General features: G+C 44.8%; 1 protein-coding gene across 2 annotated transcripts in view; it reads right to left on the bottom strand.

Moving 5' to 3' along the window:
- Positions 1-4,108: 4,108 nt before the first annotated feature.
- LOC115110541 (noelin-2-like) overlaps positions 4,109-18,641 on the bottom strand; it is a 139,888-nt gene continuing 125,355 nt past the window's right edge. For both annotated transcript variants that reach the window (XM_065006503.1, XM_065006504.1), the window contains exons 3-6: positions 10,728-10,883; positions 9,007-9,226; positions 8,148-8,254; positions 4,109-5,315 (exon numbers count right to left, since the gene is read on the bottom strand). In XM_065006503.1, coding sequence (XP_064862575.1) covers positions 4,641-5,315; positions 8,148-8,254; positions 9,007-9,226; positions 10,728-10,883 — 1,158 coding nt within the window. In that variant the 3' untranslated portion in view covers positions 4,109-4,640. The remainder of the gene's footprint in view (positions 5,316-8,147; positions 8,255-9,006; positions 9,227-10,727; positions 10,884-18,641) is intronic.

An 18,641-nucleotide genomic window follows, 5' to 3' on the forward strand; every position in this document is an offset into this window, starting at 1 on the left:
CTGTCAGAGCTTGCATACCGCACTGTAAGTCTTAGTTTAACAGCAGGGAATCTTTGCTGCTTCATCCCCACCCCACGGCAGCTTTATATGTATAATATACTTTTTCTTATTCTGCCCCTCCACAAGACAGATGCATGATTCATTTGACTAGGCAAGTCAGTTATTTCAATGACGGCCTAGGAACAGTGGGTTAACTCCCTGTTCAGGGCAAGTTGACAGGTTTTTTACCTTGTCAGCACAACCTTGAGGTTTCTAGTCCAACGCTCTAACCACTAGGCTACCATGCCGCCCCATGGCGGTGGGATGGGAACGGGCTCTCACAACTCTCAGGGACCAGTGTGGATGGGACTGTTTCTCTCTCTGTCTTCTCCACATTCAGCTCTGCCCCTCTCATCTCCATCACACTGTCTCCCACTATTATATGAGTCAATCAGAGCGAGTGCATGCAGAGCAGAGCAGAGTAGACATGCATGCTTATAGGCAGCTAGGCTAAGCTCTGAGTGAATTAACTCTTACTATGCCACTCCATGGTTCAAACTTCTCTTCCTGGATTGCATTAACGCTAGGAACCAATCAATCACAGATTTTTCAGGATATCTCTTTGAGAAGTGTGAAGTGTTTGATTTGCACAGCAGCATGTCCTGGATAGAGGGAGTTGACACTTGTAGAGATTGTCAGTCTGGTTGTGTGCTCTGGATCACTTTAATGAGTTGAACGCTACGGACTGGCGGTTTCTAAATCAAGCCTCCATCTCCCTCCATCCAGGACATGTTGCTATGCAGATCAAACACATTTCTGGAAAGTCACTATCTGCAATTGACTGAATCCTTGCCTGAGGCTTCCAATGGGCAGAGCCATGTTATGGACCAAAATCCTCTAATTGAAGCAGAAGTTTGTTGAAATAAAGCCTGAAAACGGTGAAATGATATATATTAGAGTTTCCTTTGGGTGGATATGATTGTTTAGGAGGATGTAAGATAGAAATGATAATTTTAAGGTTTTGGAAATACATGTGTCACAGGACGCTGTTGAGGGGAGGACGGGCTCATAATATCGTCTGGAATGGAGTAAATGGAATGGTATCAAACACACGGAAGGTTTGATTACCATTCCATTACTCCGTTCCAGCCATTACTATGAGCCCGTCCTCCCCAATTAAGGTTCCACCAACCTCCTGTGGTGTGTGTTAATATACAGTTGAAGTCGGAAGTTTACATACACCTTAGCCAAATACGTTTAAACTCAGTTGTTCACAATTCCTGACACTTAATCCTAGTAAAAATTCCCTGTCTTAGGTCAGTTAGGATCACCACTTTATTTTAAGAATGTGACATGTCAGAATAATAGTAAAGAGAATGATTTATTTCAGCTTTTATTTCTTTCATCACATTCCTAGTGGGTCAGAAGTTTACATACACTCAATTAGTATTTGGTAGCATTGTCTTTAAATTGTTTAACTTGGGTCAAGCCTTCCACAAGCTTCCAACAATAAGTTGGGTGAATTTTGGCCCATTCCTCCTGACAGAGCTGGTGTAACTGAGTCAGGTTTGTAGGCCTCCTTGCTCGCACACGCTTTTTCGTTCTGACCACAAATGTTCTATAGGATTGAGGTCAGGGCTTTGTGATGACCACTCCAATACCTTGACTTTGTTGTCCTTAAGCCATTTTGTCACAACTTTGGAAGTATGCTTGTCCAATTGGAAGACACATTTGCGACCAAGCTTTAACTTCCTGACTGATGTCTTGAGATGTTGCTTCAATATATCCACATAATGTTCCTTCCTCATGATGCTATGTATTTTGTGAAGAGCACCAGTCCCCTCCTGCAGCAAAGCATCCCTACAACATGATACTGTCACCTCCATGCTTCACGGTTGGGATGGTGTTCTTCGGCTTGCAAGCCTCCCCCTTTTTCCTCCAAACATAACGATGGTCATTATGGCCAAACACTTCTATTTTTGTTTCATCAGACCAGAGGACATTTCTCAAAAAATACGATCTTTGTCGCCATGTGCAGTTGCAAACCGTATTCTGGCTTTTTTATGGCGGTTTTGGAGCAGTGGCTTCTTCCTAGCTGAGCGGCCTTTCTGGTTATGTCGATACAGGATATAGATACTTTTGTACCTGTTTCCTCCAGCATCTTCACAAGGTCCTTTGCTGTTATTCTGGGATTGATTTGCACTTTTCACAGCAAAGTACGTTAATCTCTAAGAGACAGAATGCGTCTGCTTCCTGAGCGGTATGACGGCTGCGTGGTCTACTTGCATACTATTGTTTGTACAGATGAACGTGGTACCTTCAGGCATTTGGAAATTGCTCCCAAGGATGAAGCAGACTTGTGGAGGTCTGCAATTTTTTTCTGAGGTCTTGGCTGATTTCTTTTGATTTTCCCATGATGTCAAGCAAAGAGGCACTGAGTTTGAAGGTAGGTCTTGAAATACGTCCACAGGTACACCTCCAATTGACTCAAATGATGTAAATTAGAATCAGAAGCTTCTAAAGCCATGACATCATTTTCTGGAATTTTCCAAGCTGTTTTAAGGCAGTCAACTTAGTGTATGTAAACGTCTGACCCACTGGAATTGTGATACAGTGAATTATAAGTGAAATAATCTGTCTGTAAACTATTGTTGTAAAAATGACTTGTGTCATGCACAAAGTAGATGTCTTAACCGACTTGCCAAAACTATAGTTTGTTAACAAGAAATTTGTGGAGTGGTTGAAAAACGAGTTTTAATGACTCCAACCTAAGTAAATGTCAGACTTCAACTGTAGCTCTACAGTGTGTGTATGCATATTTAAAATGGGCAACTGTTAAGATCCCAAAATTATTATTATTTCCTCCGTTTCATCACAGCTGTACGTGTCCTTCCTCTCCGCTCAACTCGAATGGATGAACAATTGGACCTTGTCATGAAACACAGCCTCTCTTAGTGGACTGTCTGTCAGGGGGGTGCATCCAACATGGCACCCTATTGCCTATAAAGTCCATTACTTTGGACCAGAGCTCTATGGGGTGCACTTTTATAGGGAACAGTGTGCCATTTCGAGCGCAGCTGGGAGTAACCACACTGTAATAAAAGCGTTTTTCTTTTTTTCCATGAGACCAATACTCTGTGGGAGATACGGCCTGTGTTAACCTCCATGCTGAATTAGATTGATTTGTGTCTACGTGACGTCTCAAAGGAAAGCTATTGAGACAGGTCCTCCTGAGTTTTCGTATTGTCCTGCGTTCCCACACGTCCGTCTGCTAGTGAAATGTCAGCCTTGCTCTTGTCTGTGAACTCATCGGGTCCTGGACTGCATGAAGGCTGACCAATAGAAAGGTCACCTACCAGAGAATCAGATCACCATGGTAACCCAGGGCTTCCCCTCACCACCTCATCCTCCTGTTTCTTTCTCCTGGGTCTCTTCTAAAAAGAGATCTAATTTCGTCTCAACCTGTATAAATGAATAAAATGAAAATAAAATAGTCTCTATCCAAACTCCTCTGCCTTTCAGAGATAAACCTGAATCTTTGATTTTATGTGTCATTGAATGAACTGGAACACAGTGAAAAGGTCACTGTTTATGCAGGTGGTGTCATACTGAGTGTGTCTGTCTGTCCATTGTAGTGCAGCGGGGGCTGGAGAAGAGCTATGCACTTTTAAAGAGACGGAGAGAGCCAAACGCAAACAGCAACAGTCGGAGTCAGTGTTGCCTGGGACCTCAGTTCTCTGCCTCAATGCTAATGTTGTCACATTTATCTTTACAATTTTCATATCTCTCTCTCGCTCTCGCTCTCACACTCTCCAATCCCTTCACACCTCTTTCCTTTTCATCCACCCTGTTTATGACCACTCTTGTTCCTTCACAGAGTGATCACCTTGGAAACAACAACATTGAGGCTGTATTCAAACTGTGAGATCTTCAGGTAGTGAGAGCTCAAGATGGACAATGGTATTTTGAGTGTTGTTTCTTCTGTCCCGTTAGGATGATTTATTGAAGGAAATGGAGCTTTCATAATGAAAATCCATTTTAAAAATGAGCTATTTCAGCTCTCAAAGAGAATACTGGTGGACGTACTCTACTCAAGAGGCGGGAGCCACAATAAAGGACAACGTTTTAAATGGTAAAGGTTGATATTTATTTCTCATCACAAATAAAAAGAACCATGCTTACTCATCACAGAAAAGAAAATCAGAAAGTCTGTATATATTTACTGACCTTGCTGTCGGTGTGTATTTTTTTCCTGAATGAATAACAGCAGTCTATGAAGAAGATTGAAATGCTTTAAAAAAGTCCAAGCCTCCTTCCGTCCATCTGTCTGCCCCCCCCCCCCCCCCCCTCCATAACAGCATTATAGTTTTGTTGTGTGTTCGGTCTGACTCTGCCTCTGGGTTAGCCTGGTCCTAGATCTGTGCTATCTTTCCAACACATATGGTCAATGTCACACTAGGAGTTGTCAAGACAGCACAACAGACCCGGGACCAGGCTAGCTCTGGGTGTCTCTGGAGGCTTGTGAACGGAGGACGGCTCATAGCAATGACTGGAATGGAATCAATGGAATGCTTGTTTGATATCGTTCCATTCATTCTATTCCGTCCATTACAATAGGCCCGTCCTCCGATGTAAAGTGACACCAGCCACCCCTGGTGTCTCTAGTCCCCAGAGGTCTTAACGACCTGGAACAGAGTGACGTTGTAGAGCACCTGGTGTCCGTTGTTCCAGGTGTACAGCACCCTCTCCCTGGGGTTATAGTCCATCATGGAGATGTGGGAGTACTGGTTATGGAAGGGGATGTCTGTGTACTCGTAGCTAGAGGAGTTGGTGTAGTAGGCGAAGTAGATCTTAGCCCCGGCCAGGTGGGAGTTGGTGACGTACAGCGTGCTACAGATCATGAAAGACTCTCCGGCGCTGCGCTTGGGGAACCCTGTGTCCCACGTCTGCAGCACCTCCAGGCTCTGCGGCTCCAGGCGGCTGATGACGATGTTGCCGGCGTTGGGGATGGTGGTGTAGACGGCCCACAAGCCGTTCTCGTCTGCCATCAGGTCGATGTCTGAGGAGCCTCCCCAGGAGTAGGGGAAGGTGTTGTTGTAGCCGGCCCCACTGAGACTGCGCTGCACCAGAACACTGCGGGACCTGAAGTGGTACTTGATGATGATGTTGCTCTGGTACTTGTTGTAGTACAGGGAGCCGTTGTAGACCACATGGCCGGTCCCCGCCCAGGGGTGGGGCAGCAGGTGCTGAACGAAGTTCTGGCCTTTCATGAAGTCGTTTAGGGTGCGGTACTCCAGGACACGACGACCTTTAAAGTAGCCATCCATGGACCACACCTAGAGAGACAGAGAGGGTGTAAACATAGTGATAACGTTGTGCTCCATTACATCAGAGGTGTCTGATCTTCAGGCATGGTGTCAGTGTGGTCTTTCTTCCTGGATAAACTGCCTACGGCGGTGCCCTGAGCAAAGTGTGTGTGTGTTCATACGAGCGAGCGTAGGTGTGTGCATTTGAGTGTGTTTGTGTGGTGTACGTGCAGTGCGTACAGTGCTATTGATCTCTTGTGTGTGTGTGCGTGCGTGTGTGTGTGTGGACATGTTTAACTATTCAGAGGTCCCCCACAAACAAAAATGTGACCAACCGGGGACATTTTTTTAGTCCCCACAAGGTCAAATTCTATTTCTAGGGGGTTTAGGGTTAAGATTAGAATTAGTGTTAGGGTTAGAATTACGTTAAGGTTTAGGGTTAGGAGCTAGGGTTAGTTTTATGGTTAGGGTTAGGAGCTAGGGTTAGTTCTAGGGTTAGGGTTAGGAGCTAAGGTTAGTTTTAGGGTTAGGAGCTAGGGTTAGTTTTAGGGTTAGGAGCTAGGGTTAGGTTTAGGGTTAGGGTTAAGGTTAGTTTTTTGGGTTACGGTAAAGGTTAGGAGATAGGGTTAGGTTTAGGGTTAGGGTTAAGGTTAGGTTTTTGGGTTAAGGTTAGGGTTATGAGCTAGGGTTAGGTTTAGGGTTAAGGTTAATGTTAAGGTTTTGGGTTAAGGTTAGGGTTAGAAATAAGGTTAGGGTTAGGGATGGGTAAGAATACAGTTAGGGTTAGGGTTAGTGGTTAGGGATAAGAGGATTTTGAATGGGACTGAATTGTGTGTCCCCACAATGTTAGCTGTACACTGTGTGTGTGTGTGTGTGTGTGTGTGTGGGAGTGAAGAAGTTGTCTGTATTCTCTGCTCTGCAGTCAGCCCAGCCAGCCACACTGCTCTCTGCTCTCTGCCCTTTTCCAGTCCACACTTACAGAAAATCAATCCTTTTAGCGTCTCTTTCTGTCTTTTCTCTCTCTACTGAGAATGACTGGATCAGGACATTGACAGATCAACCCCCTTTATGACCCAATCTCCACTCATCCCCTGGCCTCTCCACTATTAATTGATTCAATTAAACCACAGTCAGCTCACATATGTACTTTTTGCTCTTAATGTATCAGGCAAGGATTTAGGTCCTAACTACTTGCTTTCAGGCTGATCCCCGGAGGGAGGGAGGGAGGGAGGACAGGAGCCGGGGTGGTGCTGGAATAGCAGCTGAATTATGGAGGAGGGAAGATTATGGAGCATTAAGTATTATTTCCCGTTTTCACTGTTAAATGAGTCCCTAGAGCATGGAGGGGCTTTGCTTGAGCCCTAGTTGGGACACGCATAGGCAAACAGGCATGTCTGAGAGAGAGGTTTTTTGTCATGTAGCATTTGGGAGGCAGTATGGCGCAAATGACATTTCACTCTCAGGAGCCAATGACATTTCGGCTCCCAAAGGTGATCACAGTGATGGATATGGGCGTTAATGTGATACTCCTTGGATGTACAGTATATGGGCTATAGGATCAGTGACTGATGTGAATTCTAACGTGATGTCAGTGAGCAACGTGATCATTAAACACAGTAGTCTGCATGGGGGAGACGATGACCTACAACACAACATTCCATCTATTTAGTCTGGGACATGATGACAGTGTTTAGATGAGAAAGGCCATCTTCATTTTTCCCCCACGGAACAAAACGTCTGTCCTCTAATCCCCTCATCTCTCTCTTACCTCATTTCTTCTATCCCCCATTCCTCTCCCCCTCCACACATCCCCTCCCCTCTCTTCCTCCTCCCTCCGCTTCCACCTTTTCTTCCTCTCCTCTCCTCTCCTCTCCTCTCCTCTCCTCTCCTCTCCTCTCCTCTCCTCTCCTCTCCTCTCCTCTCCTCTCCTCTCCTCTCCTCTTCCCTTCTACCACTCCCTGTCCTCCCTCTCCTCTTCCCCTGTCCTCCCTCTCCTCTTCCCCTGTCCTCCCTCTCCTCTCCCCCTGTCCTCCTCTCCTATCCTCTCCTTTCCTCTCCACTCTACACCAGAGGGTCTTGTTAACGTGCGACCACATGTCATCTCCAATTAGGAAAACCCATTACTATATCATCTGTGTCCAGGCTCTCAGCCTTGTCTCAGTCTCTGCTGCTCGGCTGGCAGTCACACTGCTGGTAATTACCCAGGTGATTGGAGAAACTTCTGCTTAAACAACTCGTTCATTTCTTCCCCCATGACAGAATGATTAATCAGCAGGCGTACTGTGGCTGTGACGGGGTGGGACAGGAGAGAGGGAGAGAGGGGGAGAGGGGGAGAGAGAGAGAGAGGAGGGAGGGCTGCCATCCATCAGTGACTCAGCTCTCAGTGACTCTCAGGAGTCTGACAGACTGTAGGCAAAATAGTCTGTCACCAAAGTAGCATTACAGCATACAACCCCCTGTGAGGGTCCTGTGGAGCTGTAGTCTAAGCCATGTGATACACTCTGTTTTGGCGGTCAGGAGTCAGTGTGTGTGGTTTGGTGTTTACTATCCTTCTGGTGACCAGAAGACCTCACAAGGATAAAACAAGGACAATTCTGAGTGGGGACATTTTGTCGGTCCCCACAAGGAAAAGGGCTTTTTTTAGGTTTAAGGATTAGGCTTAGGGTTACAATTAGGGTTATAATTAGGGTTAGGGTTAGGTTTAGTTTTAGAGGTTAAGGTAAGGGTTAAGGTTAGGTTAAGGGGTGGGGTTAGGTTTAGGGGTTAGAGTAAATAGGATTTTGAATGGGAATCAATGTTTTGGTCCCCACAAGGGTAGTGAATCCAACGTGTTCGTGCATGGCGTTCATGTGGAAAACTTACCCGGTTGTCTGAACTAGGGATCATGGTGTCAGTCATCCAGGAGCCGAATCTTGACCCTGACGCACGGATGGTGATGGGGTTACTGACGCCGGTCAACTTCCCACAGCCTGCAACACACACACACACGCACGCACACACACACACACACACACACACACACACACACACGCACACACACACACACACACACACACACACGCGCGCACACACACACACAGAATATCGTGATGTTGCAGCTAAAGGCAACATTTCAGCTGCAATCCCCTTTTCTGTTAAATCATCAGTTTAGCTCCACATATTACATGAGAATGATACTTTATCTGGGCATCTCTAGGCCATTACTGGATCATTTATCCAGCTTAATACTAGTACTGAACATGAACATCACTAGAATGTTGACCATTAATCGCCTGCGTCTCAGCTACTGTAGCTACATTTCACATTGCTCTTGGTGATAGTACTCTGGTGGAAAGGTGGCAACCTATGAACTCTGGTTTTTATAATAGTGCTTTCAGAGAGCACTGCTTGACTATTCATTGAGAAAAGCAGTACGTTGTTTATTCTAAATCCAACAGCATCTCAGGTTGTGAACAAATACGTTTAGCCTGAACATATTCCAAATGATCTGTATTAGGTTTTTCTTACATTGCCTAGTCAGTGTGAATAGCACTCACAGTATTATGTACACGAAGACTACCTCCAACCAGTCATAGTAGAGTAGTCCATGACAAGCCAGGAGACATTCAATGCTGTTGGGATGTCAGCATCTTTCTATCAGTATAATGTCATCTTGGATCTTTACCTTTATGGATATTTATGGATCTCCACAGATACCAAACCCCCCCTCCACCCTCCTCACCCAGTTTCTGCATGCAGGAGTGGAGTCTGGTCTCCAGCAGCAGGACCCTGTGTCTCAGCTCCTCGTAGTCGTAGGCTCCCATCTCCTCCTGGATGGCCATGAGCACCAGCGACAGGTTCCTCACCTCCTCCCTCACCCGGCTGATCTGACGGGCGTCCGTCTTGTACTGCTCCAACACCGGCAGTAGGGGGAGCAGCTGGGTCACCTTGTCCTTCAACTCCTGCGGGTTGGATGGAGAGAGGGAGAGAGGGGTGACAAAGAGGAAAATTAGATTAGGAAAACAGTAGGAAGAGGAGGGAGAGAGAGGAGCCACACTCATAGCAAACAGAAGGGCAGATTTGTGTGCGTGCTGGTACCGACTGCATTCCAATGTCAGAACTAGTTACCGTTCTCATGACGAATCCCCAAATGTGTTTTCATACACATTGTTGATCCTGGACTCTATTGTTTCATTCTCCAATGCATTCTTCCTCATCCGGGGACCTACGCCACCTATCCTATCCTAGCCTCAGCTCCACATCCATGACTGATCTGCTGTCAGGGAGGTGGTGGGGCTGATTTCTCATAGGCCAGCGGTGTATTGATGAAGGGGGCAGCAGGAGAGGAGAGGGAGCCTGCTATGGTGCGTGGATGCAGTCCTGTGCTGTGAGGCTGTTAGGAGCAGCAGGCACATCAATAAACCTAGTCCACCACAGGGGGGGCTGTTTTCTCCTTGTTAAGGTTTATCGTAAATCTGGTGATGGAGCAGCTCTCAGCCCCACAGCGCCACATTATAAATCTCATTTTCCCCCGTTCGAGCCGCGAAAATTCCCTCTCGTTAATCTCCCGTGCCCTGCCAACGGCGACGTTGAGCCCCACACATTCATCAGGCCGTCTCACAGAAAGTCAAATGCAGCTTTTAGACTCACGCAGTTTGTTCTGGACCCATTGGATTGTGAATTAGTATTTATTCACACTTGGAAAGCTATTGGAATTTGCATGACTTGGCATATGCTAGTGTTATTAAGATGTGTTGATGAATGGGGGGGGATTTTGTAAACATTGCAGTGACTTTAATAATGAAACGTGTTGAGAGAGAGAGAGAGAAACACCGACAGGGCCATTCCCCAGGCCCATCCCTGTTGCCGTGCAGAGTCCCAGCAGTAAATCAGGCTTTATGCATTAGGCATTTATCAAAGCATCTTTTAATCAAACCATTTCATGGTCCATCTAATATCCGCAGAGTGTAAGAAACGCGTGAGAAGGACCAGCTGACAGCAAGACAGAAACGCAGTCTGATAATGGAGCCTGAGATTCCGCTTGTAGGAAGATAAGGAATAGATAAATGTGAATATATATGGCTGTTAACTAAGAGAGAGAGAGGGAGAGAGAGAGAGAGAGAGAGAGAGAGAGAGAAACACTTGCGCTTGGTAGTGGGGTTTTAATAATGTAGGTACATTTGATTGTGCTCAAATTGCCTCCTGTACATGACTCAATTACACTGAAATAGCAGATGAAGATAAGCTATGTGATTGTTAGTGTGTCATTATGTGTTGTGATGTAGAGGAAGCTGTAGTAAGTGTACGTTACAAAGCCTGTGCTAAGAGTCCAGGATGTTCCTATAGACAGTTCTTATCAGAAAGTTCACATACACAGTTTAGAAATATGCTTCATGTAGAAGCCTGTGTGATTGTTTTTCAGTACAGATGAATGGACACATGCACGCATGTCATGTGCGTTACCTGTAAGCTCTTGGGGTTGAGGCTTCGGGGGTTGTCTGAGGCAGTCTTCAGCTTGACGTCTACAGCCTTCATCAGGCTCTCTGTGTTCCTCACATACTGAAGGTCCCTGTTGGTCCGCAGGTCCAGCAACTCCATGGACTGGGTGATGTTCTGGACCTGTCAGTCAAACACACACATGCTGTTAGACGCACAGACACACAGACAGACAGATAGATAGATACAGAAGCCCCGTTTATACCTGGTTCTAACTTGAGTCCTTTGTCCTGATCTTGTCCACATTCCCGATTGTGCCCACATTTTTTGACAGGTGTAGACACTCAAAAGACACAGATCATCCTGCCCAACTCCAGAGGTAGTCAGACACACATTGTGTCTGGATATCTTACTAGCGTAGACCGATCTGTACAAAGAAACCATTTAAATCATCATTATTCCTCCCTCTCAAATCATTGAGAGGTGGCACCATTGACTGACTACATCAATATGTGTCTTACAATAAATAAATGTTATTTTGAAGGAATAGCTGTGAAATCATTTGCATAAATGAAGGGACCAGGAACTCTTGTGACAATGCAGACGGATAACAGACACATTATTATACCATGTGTAGACACATTTCTGGACATGTGGGCACAATCAGTATGTAGACAAGATCAGGACGGACCCATGTTAGCACCATATATTAACGGGGCTAGAGTCAGACCCACCCGGAATCAGACACACAGACTCACAGACAGACACACGCAGTCAGACACACACTAATTGACATGTTTATTCAGTGGCTTGTGTTTTCCTTTTTATTACAATGAGTGTGCAGTGCCATACTCCCAACAGCACTTTGCCTTCACTTCCTCTTATCTGAAGTTAGTTGTGTCTTCCTCCTCCCACCACCAGCTGTCCAGCCCACCCACTGAGACATCCTCCCACTGGATCCACCCACTCACTACACACTCTGCTACTGCTCTATTCCACCCACACACTACACCCACTCTCCCACACACATACTGGCCAGGGTTCAACTGGCCAAACCTTATGTACTGTAACTAATTAACAGAATGAAATATTCATTTGTGTATTAATTTATGTACATGAATTATTATGGAGTTTGTAGTTCATTCAATTTGTGTATTAAAGTATGTACTGTACATGAATTACACTATATATACAAAAGTATGATTAGTGGATTTGGTTATTTCAGCCACACCTGAGCACAGAGCCATGCAATCTCCATAGACAAACATTGGCAGTGGAATTGCCTTCCTGAAGAGCTCAGTGACTTTCAACATGGCACTGTCATAGGATGCCACCTTTCCAACAAGCAAGTTCGTCAAATTTCTGTCCTGCTAGAGCCATTCAACTGTAAGTGGGCCAGCAGCATACCACCCTGCATACCACTGCTGGCTTGCTTCTGAAGCTAAGCAGGGTTGGTCTTGGTCAGTCCCTGGATGGGAGACCAGATGCTGCTGGAAGTGGTGTTGGAGGGCACGTAGGAGGCACTCTTTCCTCTGGTCTAAAAAATATCCCAATCCCCCAGGGCCAATCCCTCATTTCCCTGTGTAGGGTGCCGTCTTTCGGATGGGACGTTAAATGGGTGTCCTGACTCCTGACTCTCTGAGGTCATTGAAGATCCCATGGCACGTATCATAAGAGTAGGGGTGTTAACCCTGGTGTCCTGGCTAAATTCCCAATCTGGCTCCCAAACCAGTCACCTAATAATCCCCAGTTTAGAATTGGCTCATTCATCTCTCTCCCCTGTAACTATTCCCCAGGTCGTTGCTGTAAATGAGAATGTGTTCTCAGGCAACTTACCTGGTAAAATAACAGATAAATGAAAGTGCTGTTATTGTGAAGTGGAAATGTCTAGGAGCACAAAATCACCTGTCCTTGTTTGCAACACTCCCTACAGAGTTCCAAACTGCCTCTGGGAGCAACATCAGCACAAGAACTGTTCGTCGTCAGGGGACTTCATGAAACGGGTTTCCATGGCCGAGCAGCCCCACACAAGACTAAGATCACCTGTTCTCTGGAGTGATGCTTCACCATCTGGTAGTCCGACGGACAGGTCTGGGTTTGGCAAATGCTACCTGCCCCAATGCATACCGCCAAATGTAAAGATTGGTGGAGGAGGAATAGTGATCTGGGGTGGTAGCTAGGCCCCTTAGTTCCAGTGAAGGAAAATCTTAATGCTAGAACATACAATGACATTCTAGAATCTAGACGATTTTATGCTTCCAACTTTGTGGCAACCCTTTCCTGTTTCAGCATGACAATTCCCCCATGCATAAAGCGAAGTCCATAAAGAAATGGTTTGTTGAGATCGGTGTGGAAGAACTTGACTGGCCTGAACAGAGCCCTGACCTCAACCCCCTCGAACACCTTTGGGATGAAATGGAATACCGACTGCGAGCCAGGCCTAATCGCCCAACATCAGTGCCCGACCTCAACCTCTATGCTCTTGTGGTTGACTGGAAGCAAGTCCCTGCAACAATGTCCAACATCCATTGAAAGCCTTCCCAGGATAGTGGAGGCTGTTATAGCAGCAAAGGGGAGACCAAATCCATATTAATGCCCATGATTTTGGAATGAGATATTCGATGAGCAGGTGTTCACATACTTTTGGTCATGTAGTATGTATTATGAAGCCTCCGGTTGTGTGTGACTGTGGACACACTGTGTCCTGGCAGGTGTGACAGACAGGTAGCTCCATCCCCAGAGAGGCTTTGAGGTAACACTAACATTAGCTAACGCTAACCACAGACTGCTAGCTAGTTCCATATTCCTTCTCCTGGCTGGTTTAGATACATGTTCTAGTCCAATCTGCTTCTGCTGTCTGGCGGTCCAGCACAATGAGTCATGCTGCTCCATATCTCCTCCTTATCACACTGAGGGAGGTGAAAAATGCTGTTTAAATGTCTGTCTGTTTAAATGTTAGTCTGTATGTCCGTCTGTTTAAATATTAGTCTCTCTTTCTGTCTGTCTGTCTTTCTGTCTGTCTGTTTAAATGTCTGTTTAAATATCAGTCTGTGTAAATGTGTCTGTTTAAATGTTAGTCTGTCTGTCTGTCTGTCAGATAATGGACAGATAATTAACATGAACGTGTTTAGCATCTCCACACATACAAGCTGCATACAAGCCGCTGATGCCTTTGGAACATGAAAGTCTAATAAATACAATTCATCTACACCATCACAATAAATCCATTATATTTTAGGCAGGGCTAAAGAAACACTATGATATGAAGGAAATGTATTTCAGAAGAACTGAAAATGAGTTGGCCTACTGTATGTTATCTTGCTGTGCGTCCATGACATAGACTGTAGCCATGACATAGACTGTAGGCTAGTTCATTTAGCAGACAAGATATGTTTATACAGTTGAAGTCGGAAGTTTACACCTTAGCCAAACACATTTAAACGGAGTTTTTCACAATTCCTTACATTTAATCCTTGTAAAAATTCCTGTCTTAGGTCAGTTAGGATCACCCCTTTATTTTAAGATTGTGAAATGTCAGAATAATAGTAGAGAGAATTATATATTTCAACTTTTATTTCTTTCATCACATTCCCAGTGGGTCAGAAGTTTACATACACTGAATTAGTATTTGGTAGCATTGCCTTTAAATTGTTTAACTTGGGTCAAACATTTCGGGTAGCCTTCCACAAGCTTCCCACAATACGTTGGGTGAATTTTGGCCCATTCCTCCTGACAGAGCTGGTGTAACTGAATGGGATTTGTAGGCCTCCTTGCTCGCACACGCTTTTTCAGTTCTGCCCACAAATGTTCTATAGGATTTAGGTCAGGGCTTTGTGATGGACACTCCAATACCTTGACTTTGTTGTCCTTAAGCCATTTTGCCACAACTTTGGAAGTATGCTTGGGGTCATTGTCCATTTGGAAGACCCATTTGAGACCAAGCTTTAACTTCCAACCTTTAACTTGTCTTGAGATGTTGCTTCAATATATCCACATAATGTTCCTTCGTCATGATGCCATCTATTTTGTGAAGTGCACCAGTCCCTCCTGCAGCAAAGCACCCCCACAACATGCTGCTGCCACTCCCGTGCTTCACGATGGGAATGGTGTTCTTCAGCTTGCAAGCCTCCCCTTTTTCCTCCAAACATAACGAACATAAAGAACATAACGTGGTCCCATGGTGTTTATACTTACGTACTATTGTTTGTACAGATGAACGTGGTACCTTCAGGCGTTTGGAAATTGCTCCCAAGGATGAACCAGACTTGTGGAGGTCTACAATGTTTTTTCTGTGGTCGGCTGATTTCTTTTGATTTTCCCATGATGTCAAGCAAAGAGGCACTAAGTTTGAAGGTAGGCCTTTAAATACATCCAGAGGTACACCTCCAATTGACTCAAATGATGTCAATTGGCCTATCAGAAGCTTCTAAAGCCATGACATAATTTCCTGGAATTTTCCAAGCTGTTTAAAGGCACAGTCAACTTAGTGTATGTAATCTTCTGACCCACTGGAATTGTGATACAGTGAATTATAAGTGAAGTAAACAATTGCTGGAAAAATGACTTGTGTCATGCACAAAATAGATGTCCTATCTGACTTGCCAAAACTATAGTTCGTTAACAAGACATTTGTGGAGTAGTTAAAAAACTAGTTTTAATGACTCCAACCTAAGTGTATGTAAACTTCCGACTTCAACTGTAAGTCCCATGTCATTATTTTATATTATATGATATTATAGTATGAAGAATATAATTGAACGGATATCCAGTGGGCATATGAAGTGGCTATCTTGAGCGTAAAAATTATAATTTGCTACAGTAGACATATGCTAGATTTAGAGTTATTTGACAACTTTAGCTGTGAATGATACAAACCTTAGAATGTCTTAAATCAAAACAAATATGGGCTGCATGATGCGACAACAGGCTTTTGATGATTTGAGAAAGTTGCAAAAAGAACTTGAGCTTTGTTCTTTGCCTCAGGCTGCACGCGCTGTTCTCTCATCTAGTGATCATAATTTCATCCTCCTCTTGTTAGTGGCAACCATCAAAACTCTGCTTTCACACAGGATTGCATATAGAAGGAATGAAGGAGTGAGAGGAGGAGATGGAAATGCACTGTGGTGAAATATTCTCTAGCTAAAGGTAATGTGTCAGCCTATTCATTATGAACATATAAAAAAGGCCCTATTACTATGCTATTCCAAATCAAATACAAATTCACTATAATTGTAGGCTAACTCTGGAAGCCACCCTGCACAATCAATTAACCAATAGGCCTATACGTTCTCTCCCAGATTCATGGATAGACATTTTGGAGCGTAGCATAAGGTAGCCAGACCATCCAGTATGCATAATACTACAGTCCAAACTCAAAGACGATTACTAGAATTTGGAGAATTCTGGAGTATTGGCTATGTATTGCACAATCGTTAATATAATTATGTTCATATATAGGCCTATGGTATTGCTATAATAGTATGGGCGTTTTGAATGAATCAACACCTTAGAAAGTCCATTTTGATGGGTTCGGCTTTGAAACAACATCCACAACGAGCACTCACTTTCAACCTGCTGTTGAACTTCTTTCTTCAAATTGATCATGAGTTTTAAAAGCATGGGACTGTTTTGAATATAAGTGTTTGATGTAACTTTTGAATGCATTTGCATTGATGTTAGTGGTTAGAGGGACAACAGAGTCCTGAGTACCAGGCCATTAGGACCTGATGATCAAGTTAGTGAGTTGGGTACATGCATGTCCAGAGTGCATAAGAGGAGATTACTCAACAGTCAGATGGAATTATTATAATAATAATTATTATTGTATTTCAATTAACAAGGCACACCTGTTAATTGGAATGCATTCCAGGTGACTACCTCATGAAGCTGCTTGGGAGAATGCCAAAAGTGTACAAAGCTGTCATCAAGGCAAAGGGAGTCCTCACGGCAAATAATATTTACTGTATATCAAAAATATATTTTGATTGAACACTTTTTTTGGTTACTACATGATTACATATGTGTTATTTCATAGTTTTGATGTCTTATTCTACACTGTAGAAAATAGTACAACTATAGAAAAACCCTGGAATGAGAAGGTGTCCAAACTTTTGAATGGTACTGTACATACTATATACATTTTATTGACACAGTATATTATACAATAGTTACTTTTGTTTGTTTTTACTCCCATCCTTCAGCTACCCTCAACCCCTCCCATCTATCTCTAAAGACTATCCAGTCCCAGCCTACCCTCAACCCCTCCCATCTATCTCTAAAGACTATCCAGTCCCATCCTTCAACTACCCTCAACCCCTCCCATCTATCTCTAAAGACTGTCCAGTCCCAGCCTACCCTCAACCCCTCCCATCTATCTCTAAAGACTATCCAGTCCCATCCTTCAGCTCTCCTCCACCACTCCCATATATCTCTAAAGACTATCCAGTCCCAGCCTACCCTCAACCCCTCCCATCTAGCTCTAAAGACTATCCAGTCCCATCCTTCAGCTCTCCTCCACGACTCCCATCTATCTCTAAAGACTATCCAGTCCCAGCCTACCCTCAACCCCTCCCATCTATCTCTAAAGACTATCCAGTCCCATCCTTCAGCTACCCTCAACCCCTCCCATCTATCTCTAAAGACTATCCAGTCCCATCCTTCAGTGCTCCTCAACCCCTCCCATCTATCTCTAAAGACTATCCAGTCCCATCCTTCAGCTCTCCTCAACCCCTCCCATCTATCTCTAAAGACTATCCAGTCCCATCCTTCAGCTCTCCTCAACCCCTCCCATCTATCTCTAAAGACTATCCAGTCCCATCCTTCAGCTCTCCTCAACCCCTCCCATCTATCTCTAAAGACTATCCAGTCCCATCCTTCAGCTACCCTCAACCCCTCCCATCTATCTCTAAAGACTATCCAGTCCCATCCTTCAGCTACCCTCAACCCCTCCCATCTATCTCTAAAGACTATCCAGTCCCATCCTTCAGCTCTCCTCAACCCCTCCCATCTATCTCTAAAGACTATCCAGTCCCATCCTTCAGCTCTCCTCAACCCTCCCATCTATCTCTAAAGACTATCCAGTCCCATCCTTCAGCTCTCCTCAACCCCTCCCATCTATCTCTAAAGACTATCCAGTCCCATCCTTCAGCTCTCCTCAACCCCTCCCATCTATCTCTAAAGACTATCCAGTCCCATCCTTCAGCTCTCCTCAACCCCTCCCATCTATCTCTAAAGACTATCCAGTCCCATCCTTCAGCTCTCCTCAACCCCTCCCATCTATCTCTAAAGACTATCCAGTCCCATCCTTCAGCTCTCCTCAACCCCTCCCATCTATCTCTAAAGACTATCCAGTCCCATCCTTCAGCTCTCCTCAACCCCTCCCATCTATCTCTAAAGACTATCCAGTCCCATCCTTCAGCTACCCTCAACCCCTCCCATCTATCTCTAAAGACTATCCAGTCCCATCCTTCAGCTCTCCTCAACCCCTCCCATCTATCTCTAAAGACTATCCAGTCCCATCCTTCAGCTCTCCTCAACCCCTCCCATCTATCTCTAAAGACTATCCAGTCCCATCCTTCAGCTCTCCTCAACCCCTCCCATCTATCTCTAAAGACTATCCAGTCCCATCCTTCAGCTCTCCTCAACCCCTCCCATCTATCTCTAAAGACTATCCAGTCCCATCCTTCAGCTCTCCTCAACCCCTCCCATCTATCTCTAAAGACTATTCAGTCCCATCCTTCAGCTACCCTCAACCCCTCCCATCTATCTCTAAAGACTATCCAGTCCCATCCTTCAGCTCTCCTCAACCCCTCCCATCTATCTCTAAAGACTATCCAGTCCCATCCTTCAGCTCTCCTCAACCCCTCCCATCTATCTCTAAAGACTATCCAGTCCCATCCTTCAGCTCTCCTCAACCCCTCCCATCTATCTCTAAAGACTATC

Source organism: Oncorhynchus nerka, linkage group LG21 (genome assembly GCF_034236695.1).
Source record: "Oncorhynchus nerka isolate Pitt River linkage group LG21, Oner_Uvic_2.0, whole genome shotgun sequence".
NCBI classification, from domain to species: domain Eukaryota; kingdom Metazoa; phylum Chordata; class Actinopteri; order Salmoniformes; family Salmonidae; genus Oncorhynchus; species Oncorhynchus nerka.